The 10,582-nt window shown below is 46.1% G+C and overlaps 5 protein-coding genes across 5 annotated transcripts; 3 read left to right on the top strand and 2 right to left on the bottom strand.

The window, feature by feature from the left end:
- Positions 1–31: 31 nt before the first annotated feature.
- On the top strand, positions 32–824 carry LOC103154043 (histone H4-like). The gene has a single exon (XM_007575190.2). The coding sequence runs from the start codon at positions 410–412 to the stop codon at positions 788–790; it is 381 nt and encodes a 126-aa protein (XP_007575252.1). The 5' UTR covers positions 32–409; the 3' UTR covers positions 791–824.
- Positions 825–2,176: 1,352 nt separating this feature from the next.
- LOC103154042 (histone H2B 1/2-like) lies at positions 2,177–2,923 on the top strand. Its single transcript, XM_007575189.2, has one exon. The coding sequence runs from the start codon at positions 2,409–2,411 to the stop codon at positions 2,781–2,783; it is 375 nt and encodes a 124-aa protein (XP_007575251.1). The 5' UTR covers positions 2,177–2,408; the 3' UTR covers positions 2,784–2,923.
- An 88-nt stretch (positions 2,924–3,011) lies between these two features.
- Positions 3,012–4,666, bottom strand: LOC103154041 (histone H3). The gene has a single exon (XM_016662375.1). The coding sequence runs from the start codon at positions 4,132–4,134 to the stop codon at positions 3,724–3,726; it is 411 nt and encodes a 136-aa protein (XP_016517861.1). The 5' UTR covers positions 4,135–4,666; the 3' UTR covers positions 3,012–3,723.
- A 100-nt stretch (positions 4,667–4,766) lies between these two features.
- Positions 4,767–6,499, bottom strand: LOC103154040 (histone H1-like). The gene has a single exon (XM_007575186.2). The coding sequence runs from the start codon at positions 5,701–5,703 to the stop codon at positions 5,098–5,100; it is 606 nt and encodes a 201-aa protein (XP_007575248.1). The 5' UTR covers positions 5,704–6,499; the 3' UTR covers positions 4,767–5,097.
- Positions 6,500–7,794: 1,295 nt separating this feature from the next.
- On the top strand, positions 7,795–10,582 carry LOC103154039 (gastrula zinc finger protein XlCGF17.1-like). Its single transcript, XM_007575185.2, has 2 exons — positions 7,795–8,156; positions 9,100–10,582. Exons 1-2 carry the CDS (start codon positions 7,988–7,990, stop codon positions 10,056–10,058), a joined length of 1,128 nt encoding a protein of 375 aa, XP_007575247.1. The 5' UTR covers positions 7,795–7,987; the 3' UTR covers positions 10,059–10,582.

The raw sequence follows: 10,582 nt of genomic DNA, 5'->3' as shown, positions 1-10,582 counted from the left end.
AAATGTTCCCTTTATTTTTTTGAGCAGTATACTTTTTCAACATGTTTGCTAATTTCAAAAGACGGCCACAAGTTTGCTTCTTCAAAGTAGGCAAAATGCAGTAATTTTACTGGACGGTTCCTAATAATTTTGAGACGGTTGGAACTGTTGGTTGATTCATGAGAGGAAAACAGACAATTGGGATTTATTGCGGTCAAATTAATTTTTGTTTTGTTTCTATGTTGCTTTTATTTCCACATGAAATCACGAGGAGACTTTGAGACGTGACAACTCCGCAGGTACTTCCTAGTTTGACGGTGTTTTATTTTCCAATCCAATTCTCTGAGCGGAAATGTGTCCGCTGGAAGTTGGCAACTTGAGGCGGAAGTAGAAACGTGTCTGGTCGACTGTCGTCACTTAGGTCCGCGACATGTATTTAAATCCGGACGCTCAGCCTTCCGGGGTCAGTGTATCGTCATCGACGCACAACGAGAGAATCATGAGTGGCCGTGGAAAGGGAGGCAAGGGACTCGGGAAGGGCGGCGCCAAGCGGCACCGTAAAGTCCTCCGCGATAACATCCAGGGCATCACCAAGCCCGCCATCCGCCGCCTGGCTCGCCGCGGCGGAGTCAAGCGTATCTCCGGCCTGATCTACGAGGAGACCCGCGGCGTGCTGAAGGTGTTCCTGGAGAACGTGATCCGTGACGCCGTGACGTACACGGAGCACGCCAAGAGGAAGACGGTGACCGCCATGGACGTGGTGTACGCCCTGAAGAGGCAGGGCCGCACCCTGTACGGCTTCGGAGGCTAAATCTGACCCGACCACAAACAAACAAAACAAACAACGGCTCTTTTAAGAGCCACCCACACTTCTCAAGACATGCTTCCTCCATTTTACACTGGTCTATTGACAACACTTGAAATAATCAGATGTGGTGGAACTATGACGCCGACCTGTTTGTACACTTATTGCTGTCAGATGTCGTGTTCTAAACGGACTGATCCGATGCAGGGGCTTTTCATTTCGGGTCGTATCAAAAACCTGAACGTTCTTAAAGGGCCGGTTGTGCCAGAATGTAAAAAAAAAAAAAAAAACACTAAGCTGTTAAAATATCAATGAAGGCTGTTTGTGTCATTTTCTTCAAAACAAATATTGAACATCTCTTCACACTGACCAGCCCGTCCAGGATTTTGTGAATGCCTGCGGTTTGTTTTTGCTAATATATGATGCTTAAATGTAACTGTTATTACTCGCCATATTGGTCACGGACAATGGCTTGACATCAAGTAGGGCTGAGGGGCAGCAGTCACTTAACCCTTGTGTCCAGAAATGGGGCCCAACCGACCCCCCACACACATAAAACTTGTATCATTTGCCTCAGTCCTCGCACGCACAAGGGTTAAACCCAGTGTTTTCAGACAATTTCAAGAAGAATTTTCATTAAAAATCAGGACATGTGGGGATCTGTTGATTTTGTGTGGATTTTGCAGATTTGTGAAAAACTGGAGGGACTCATTGATGTAACCTGGAGCCTAAAGGGCCACATAAAAAGCTGTGGCGGGCCAGATTTGGCCCCCCGGCCTCGAGCTCTAACAGATTTTGTATTCTCTGTCTGCGCCTGCATGATTTCCTGGAGCCTTCTCCAGCCCCTCGTGAAATTCTTGAGAAATAAACTAACCTGTTCAATAAACTCACCTGACATAACCAACCCTCTACAAAAGCTTCATTAACATCATATTTGCATCTGAACATGACTAAATATAACCACACATGGGTTCATCCGTTTGTCTTCTAATGTGTTTATTTGCCATAAATGTAGTTTATGTGTTTTATATCGCATCATGCATGATTTGAGACAAGCTGGAGGCCTAAAAGGCCAGTTTAAGTCAAGAGGCTCCTTGAGATTATTAGTAAAGTCTTGGATTAGCCAGTGGACGTTTTATATATATATTTTTGTATGACTTTAATTTACCATGTCACTGTCTCAGTGAACTTTTGGTTGTGTTTTAGTTTGGCGTAGTGCTGTGACCACGTCAAAGCCAACTGTGAGCCATCAGTAAGAGGAAAATGTGACTTTAGGAAGTGCTTTCAGATGTCGTTATCCGGTGATGTTTAAATATTTCAGCTCTGTTTTATATCAGAGGCGAGCGAGGATACAAATACAGCCGTAAGCGAGTTGAAGCATTTGAGTCCCCAGGTCGGCAATGACGGGTAGAAAGCGGCCGGTGATGAAGTCGTGAACCGGAGAAGCCGAAGCAGGGCTCAGACAACAGAGACGCGACAGCCAACGGCCGCTTGGAGCGCGTGACGAGCTGAGCCAATGAGATCGAGGCGACGGCACAGTGAGATTAGCGTGCAGCCTGCATAAGAAGCGTCCCTGCGCCTGCGCACTTCATTCGCTGTCCCTGTTTCCCAGGAAGCCGTGAGGATGCCCGAACCCGCCAAGTCTGCGCCCAAGAAGGGCTCCAAGAAAGCCGTGACCAAGACGGCCGGCAAAGGAGGCAAGAAGAAGAGAAAGACCAGGAAGGAGAGCTACGCCATCTACGTGTACAAGGTGCTGAAGCAGGTCCACCCCGACACCGGTATCTCGTCCAAGGCCATGAGCATCATGAACTCCTTCGTCAACGACATCTTCGAGCGCATCGCCTCCGAGGCTTCCCGCCTGGCTCACTACAACAAGCGCTCCACCATCACCTCCAGGGAGATCCAGACGGCCGTGCGCCTCCTGCTTCCCGGTGAGCTGGCCAAGCACGCCGTGTCTGAGGGCACCAAGGCGGTCACCAAGTACACCAGCTCCAAGTAAACCTGCCGCTTGCCACCAACACAACAACGGCCCTTTTAAGGGCCACACAAATGGACCTAAGAGAAAAGCCTGTCTGTCTGATCGGAACCTTTGCTTGTGTTCATTTCTCTTTAACTGTCTAAAATAAAAGGCTTAAGCCCTTAGTGTTTTGCCCTACTTCGTGTGCATAGCAGGTTTCCTGAAGGTGAACAGACTGATTTTATACATCAGATTTTAACCTGGAGAGCTTTATAACTCCAGTGATGTTAAGCTTTGTAAATATTTCTTAGCTCTTGGCGCTTTTTAAATCCACCCTAAATGAAAGATCTCCAGATGTTGGTCCAGTTCTACATATGTTGAAATCAATGTTTTTGTAGTCTTCCTACTGTCATGTTAAATAATGTGATATCCATGCTGAAGCCAGTGTTTCAGTCCAGGTATAACGACATTTAGTCCTGAAAATGCCGCAGCTTGGCTTATTTGCAAGGTTTTAGTGAAGTTCTCCTTGCCTTATTGTTGAGTTTGTTTATAAAAATGAAATGCAGATTTTTAAAGTGGGCGGGTTTGTGTCTTTTAAAGAAGTGACGTAGAGTGAAGCAAGCAGCTGAATTAGGCGGTTAAATCAATTCTGCTTTCCTAATGAATGAAGGAGAGTTTCTTCTTCAGTCCGAGTGGATAATTGCCGTATTTTAACAGCAGTGATTGCTCAACAACGCCAGTAGGTGGCAGTAATTGCAGCGATTCGTGTTCTCGTTTATTACAGAGGAGGCTCGTTTCCCCTGTCGGATATAGTGCTGTAAATGTTTTACTGAAGTGTCTAAATGTGTTGGAGTGCATCATGTTGGTGTGCGTAGACGGCTTCGGCTAAATGTCTTCAGTACAAAGCAGGAAGTTTGTCCTTGTCGGCACGTCGGTGGCTCTTAAAAGAGCCGTTGGTTCCGTGTGGAGGCCGGGCGAGTGTTTAAGCCCTCTCTCCGCGGATGCGGCGGGCCAGCTGGATGTCTTTGGGCATGATGGTGACCCTCTTGGCGTGGATGGCGCACAGGTTGGTGTCCTCGAAGAGACCCACCAGGTAGGCCTCGCTGGCCTCCTGCAGAGCCATGACGGCGGAGCTCTGGAAGCGCAGGTCGGTCTTGAAGTCCTGGGCGATCTCTCGCACCAGGCGCTGGAAGGGCAGCTTGCGGATGAGCAGCTCGGTGGATTTCTGGTAGCGGCGGATCTCTCGCAGAGCCACGGTACCGGGCCTGTAGCGGTGAGGCTTCTTCACTCCGCCGGTGGCCGGGGCGCTCTTGCGGGCGGCCTTGGTGGCCAGCTGCTTCCTGGGCGCCTTCCCTCCGGTGGACTTACGGGCGGTCTGCTTGGTTCGGGCCATCGCGCTTACTCGCTTTTCTGCTTCACGTTTTGCACTGGTGAACGGATGAATGCTCCGGGCGGGCGGCGGGGCTTTATAAGGACGCTGGGGGCGCGAGGGAGCTTCTGATTGGCTCACATTGCTGACGTAGTGAAACGCAGCGGACTCGGCTATTGGTTAGATTTGAAATTTCAAAATAAAGCGCCATGGAAATCTAACTAACAAAAGAGGAGGCGTTTACAGTTTCAGGGAAAACAAAGTTGGATTTTCGACCGACGGATCCTTATTACAAAATGCTTTGCTTTTTAACTGCAATGCTCAGTATTAAAATGATTGAGGACATCAATCATTATATAATATATGTGCACAATCTCAGTAAAACGGATCCAGAATCATGTCTGTGAAAATTAAATCAGTTCTTTTCATTTCAAAAGGTTCAGTGATCTGGCCAACAGCTAAGAAATGAATATAAATGAAGACGGGCTCAGTAATGTGATTGTATCAGTACTTTACATGCTTCTCTTTAAAAAATAAATTAAAAGCAATAATTTAATGAAAACTGTTCACTGTGGTGCTGATCCATGGGATGAGTCATAATTTCATCGTGCATGTTACCGTCAGCTGAATGAAAACAGATCTTTTTTTTTTTTTTTGCAATCAAGAGTAAAATCGTTTGGAGGTAAAAATCCCACTAGTTGAACGGGATTGAGTTGCGATAGAGTAAAATGCAACATTGTAAGCAGTTGAACCCAGTGAGAAATGTTACAAATTTGCTACCAATATGTAACAATGTTGGATAAATTTTGTTACATTGTTACTTACTTTTAACATCGTCACCTATTTGTAACATTGCTATTTCTATACAACATTGTTCCAAGTGCAGCATGGAGTAACTTCACAGCGTGAGGAACGATGCCTTAATGCGTGGAGGTGGTGGCTCTGAAAAGAGCCTTTGGTGCATGAAGCAGTGTTGGGGGCAGATGTTTACTTCTTGGCCTTCTTGGCTGCGGGCTTTTTGGCTGGCGCTTTCTTGGCCGCGGGCTTCTTGGCGGCCTTCGGCTTCTTGGCGGCGGCGGCGGCCTTCTTGGGGCTCTTCTTGGGCACCTTTTTGGCGGCCGCGGCGGCTTTCTTGGCCGGGGCCTTCTTCGGGGACTTCTTGGCCGCTGCCGCCGCTTTCTTGGCGGCGGGTTTCTTGGGGGTGCTGGCCTTCTTGGCGGCGGGCTTCTTGGCCTTGGCCGGAGCCTTCTTCTTCACCACCTTCTTGGCCGGCTTGGCCGCTTTGGGCTCCTTCTTGGCGAGCTTGAACGAGCCGGAGGCCCCGGTGCCTTTCGTCTGGCTCAGGGTTCCTCCGGTCACCAGCTTGGTGACGGCCGTGTTGATGCGCTTGTTGGCCTTGGCCACATCCACGCCCTTCCCGGCCAGCACCTTCTTCAGCGCCGCCAGAGAAACTCCCTTGCGCTCCTTCGAGTCGGCCACGGCGGCCACGATCAGCTTGGACAGGCTGGGTCCGTCCTTCTTGGCCCGGGGAGCGGACTTCTTCTTCGGAGCTTTCGCCGGGGCTTTCACCGCTGCTGGAGCTTCTTCTGCCATCTTTCTCACTCAATCTTCCTCTCAACGTGTCCGGCTCAGAGCAGGAGGCGGCACTTATAACATCCATGAGAACCGTGAAGAGACAACTCAGCCCGCGCGCTCTGCTGCTGCCTCAAACATGGCCACACTTGTGTTTTCTCCGCTTCGTTTTACGATCAAAATCACAAACTAATTCAACCCTTGGCACGTGAATCTTAAGGTAACCGGAAGAAAACCCTCCTGTCTGAACACTAACCTCTGGTTTGGTTCGCAGGACTTTCTCTTTTCCTCCCAGGACCCTTCGGACCTGTCACACACGCTGTGATTTGCAGCAGCGAGCGCCGGGTTTTCTACACATTTCGTCTCCTAAAATACATAAAATCGCTTCACACAAACTATAAATCTGTTATTTCCGTTAGCAGAGGCATGTTGGAGCATAGTACAGGTGAAAATATCGCGCTACAGCCATTTGTTGGATCGCTACGGGCGAGCTTTTTGCTGCCAGTAAACACACGGACGCTGTCGGTGAATAAGCCGGTCAGGGCTCATTTCTCCGGAGCGGTCCTCTCTTCCTTCACACATTTGGTCAACACGGAGGACTGACTGCGGACTCAAACCGCTTTCTGATTCACAAATATAATACATCAGTCTTTGCTCTTCCTAAATACCAAATAAAAACAACTGAGTGATCTTACTGCTTAGTTTTCCTTTGTCTGTGATCTGATTGATCACCTTCACTCGCTAAAACAAAACAGTCCATCTATAATTCAACCCTAACCCTTTTTTTGGAAATTGTTTATTTTTAGGTCATCACTTTTATTTGTTTTCCCAGAGTTTTCTTTTTTGGTCTTGCTATTGCGCACAAATTTTTACATTTATTGATTTGATCATGTTTCTTTAACCGTTAAAACTAAAACTTTGTGCATTTTTATTTTATTCTGCTTAAGTGGGATTTTTTTTAAAGCTCATGTTTAATTAGTGACTTTTCTTTAACATTCACATAAAGGTGCATTCCATCCTTTTAGCTGCTTTTCTTAGTGCACATGTGGACAGCATCGTTTGGTTTTTTTAGACAAAAATCGTCAATATGCTGAATATATTTTTCTTACGTCTCAGACTTTGACCTCTGTGTTGCTTTGGCCTCTCCAGACTATCTGCCCGGTTGTCTGTGAACTTATTTCTGCAGCTCTTGGAGTCGATGCCTTATTAAATCTCCTCCGTCGTTCTAACAGTTTGTTTACAGGATTTGCTGAAGTTGTTCTGCATCAACGTCCCTTTGCCTTCGGAAACCTTCCAGGACGTACCGCCGCTCAAAGGCATTTCCACAGCATGATGCTGCCACCACCATGCTTCACTGCTGCTGCTACTTCATCCGTTTATTTCCAGTATCTGTTGGTCATCAGAAGCAGCCACTTGGATCGACAAGTCCATAAATGAGGCTTTTCTGTTCGGGGGACGACTGTGGATCCTGGAGGTGATGCTTAAAATTAATATACATCACTTTACTAGAATAAAACAATTATTTGCTATTCTAATTTTTGATATCTACATTTTGGCTATGCCAGAATAATTTAAATAAACAGAAATAAACATTGAACTACATCAGTCTCTGTGAGATTAACCAGTGTTTTTTCTTTCATTTTTGATTTCAAGTACCAAATAAATCAACATGAGGCGATTTTGCCTTCCTGATTAAAATACAGTTCCTGCTGAAGGAGATCTTTCCTGCCCATGACCATCAACGTTTACAAAAGAAATCTTTATGAAACTTGAATAATATGAGTTACAACAAAATCTACTTTTCCTTTGGGATCAATAAATGTTTTTATTTAATATTTTACTTTATGAACAACCATCTTTACCAAGTAACCTTTGTGACTGTCCGTTTTACAGCTGGTCATTCTGTGGATCAAAATGTATCATTTTTACAAGAATTTTTATAAATCCTTTGTTCATTAACTAATGTTTGGGTCTCTATTATGCCAGAATAATCAGAAATAAACGTTGAACAATATCAGCGACATGACATTGATCAACACATCAACTTTTTTAAAAATATTTGTTTCAATTCAATTACCAAATAAATCAGCTTTTTCTTGCATTATTTTCGCAGCGCTCTTACTGGCCTGACAAAGACAATACCCCTCCTCACCAGTTGGTGGCGGCAGGGCGCCATGAGGTTCACTGTTCAGAAGAAGAAGAATCAGTAGAACCGACAGAGAAACAATGCGAACATTGGTTTGGGGCTGCTGTTAGCTTGTGTGCAGACAGTTTGCTTAGCTTTGCGGCTTGTTTTGCGGCCGTAATGGCGGCTCTTCGCGGCTTCAGGGAGTTTCTGACGCAGCGGCTGGCGGCGGCCGGGGAAGAAGTGCTTTCTGCGTGTGAAGACACCGTGGTTCGGTGTGAGGAGCAGAGCCGTCTTCAGCAGAAGATGATCGATGTTATGAAGTCCGAGTTTGATGCGCAGAGAGCAGGTAGGGAAAATATGTCACATCTGTTCTTTGGTGATGAACTGAAACCAGAATTTAGTTGGTTTCGGGGCTGAGGTCATCTGTTCCCGCTCCATAATGGGAACAGATTCATTTACCCGCAAGGCTTTCACTGTGTTTATTCCTCTCATCGTGACCAACAAATCACGTGGCTTTGACAACATTTGGTTCCCTTCAGAAGCAGAAAGGAACTCCATAAGAGCTCACCTTCTCCTTCATATTTCTCTGCAATCCCTCCTTGCACGTTAACCTTGCTTGGGGAGTTGCTGAGGAGTACGGTGTGCGTGTTGGGACATTCTCAGGAAAACATCAAACTATTGTCTAAACAGCATCAGAATAAAAACAAAGAAAAACCAGCTTCACACTAAAAGGCCTCAGCAGCACCGTTAACGCTAGCTACAGTGAATTAGCGAAACAAAAACAGCAGCACGCTAATGTAGATTATCCTAGAAGATTAGCTTTCCTTCCATGATTAGCTTCACTTTTTAGCTAACCTTCAATAAAGTTTTGCCGCCACCCAAACATTTTCCACTCATTGGAAACTACTTTCCCTCTATTTGAGGCTGAACTGTTTTGGTTTGATCAAAGAAATGATACAAAGCTCAAAACAAGTCAATTTGATCACAATCCTCCTGTTTAAAGAGGAACTGCAAAAGCAAAGGAGGTGGATTAGCAGAGATGCTAACAGCTAATCATGTGATCCAGGACCTGTTACTGTGGAATATCGTCTCTGCTGCCTGGATGTCGAGCTGTTAACGTGTCATGGTGGTCATGAGGCTGTCACACAGCAACAGTCTTCAGTCAGAGGCCTCCTCACAATCAATGCAAGACCGACTGCTATTAGAAATCCTTCCTGCCCACAGCATCGCTGTCCGCAATAATCTTTGAAGATACTTGAATGACTGAATTTTCTTGTCACTTTTTTTAGACCTTCGGGAACAACGTGACATTAAAGAAGAAGAAGAAGAGAAGCTTGTGCCTGATGAGCAGCTTTCTAACGAGGAGAGGAGTTCCACTTCTGATGAAAAGATTATTAAAGAGGAGGAGGATTATCCAGAGGCAACACCCATTAAGGAGGAAGACCAGGAAGAGCCCTGCACCAGCAAACAGGGACAGCAGGTACAGCTGAAGAGTGTGGAGAGTCAGTCTGATCCAGAGTCTCTGAAACCCGACGCCTCCAGGAAGAAGAACCTCTGCAGGGCAAAGGCGAGCTTCTGCGACATTTGTGGCCAGGCTCTAACGAAGCTCGGTTTGGATCGCCACATGAGGACTCACACGGGCAGGAAGCCGCTTTCCTGCAAAAGCTGTGGACAGATCTTCCGGCTCCGTCTGTCTTTGGAAGTCCACATGAGAACCCACGCCGGGACGAAGGCGCACGCTTGCAAGACTTGCGGGAAAACGTTCAGACGAAGCGACCACCTTAAACTCCACACGAGAACCCACGGCGACAAGAAGCTGTACCTCTGCAACGTCTGCGGAAAAAGCATGGCCGACCCGTCGGCTTTCAGGAGGCACGTGACCATCCACACGGACGAGAAACCGCACGCCTGCAAAATCTGCGGCGAGAAGTTCAAACACAGCAACACCCTGCTGTGCCACCGGAGGGCGCACTCGGGCGAGCGGCCGTACGTCTGCCGCTTGTGCGGCAACAAGTTCGTCAACGCCTCGAAGCTGAAACGACACATGATGTCGCACACGGGCGACAAACCTCACGCCTGCGAGCACTGCGGGAAGAGATTCATCCGCCTGCACCAGATGAAGGATCACGTGAGGAGGCACACCGGGGAGAAACCGTTCGACTGCGACACGTGTGGGAAAAAATTCAGCAGCACCACCGAACTGAGAGCTCACACCAAAACTCACACAGGTGAGACGTCGCAGACATAGACGAGCTGCGGTCGCTTTGTTGAGAAGGTTTGGATCAGAAACAAAAACTTTGGGCCAATATCGCCATAAAAACATGTTTCTTTGTTTTCACCACCAGTGAAGCAGCTGATCTGAGGATTTATAACCTGGAGGTAAATCTTTACTGGGTTTATAAAGAATCATTAATAGAATAATCCTCTAATAATGAGATTCAGTCCCATTTGTGAACTGGGATGGTTTTCCTAAGATTTATCTGTATTTTCTTTTCTTTTTCCATAGAATGATAAAGAATATTATATACATATATAATTAAATACAATGTTTGTTTTTTTGTTTTGTTTTTTTACTGAAGTTGTCCAGGAGATATTAGTAAACAAACATTTTCAGTTTCATTCTTATTAAATCCTAAGAACTAATAATCTAACAATTATGTCTTAAATTATTTTAAAATTATTTCTGGTAATTTGTGATCCTGACTTTGGGAATTACAGGAGTCTACTTCCTGTATATTAATGATGCAAAATAAAAGAAATACTTTCAACATC

The sequence above is a fragment of the Poecilia formosa genome, unplaced genomic scaffold, assembly GCF_000485575.1.
Source record: "Poecilia formosa unplaced genomic scaffold, Poecilia_formosa-5.1.2 Scaffold371, whole genome shotgun sequence".
Lineage (NCBI taxonomy): Eukaryota > Metazoa > Chordata > Actinopteri > Cyprinodontiformes > Poeciliidae > Poecilia > Poecilia formosa.
This window is presented reverse-complemented; position numbering and strand designations above follow the sequence as displayed.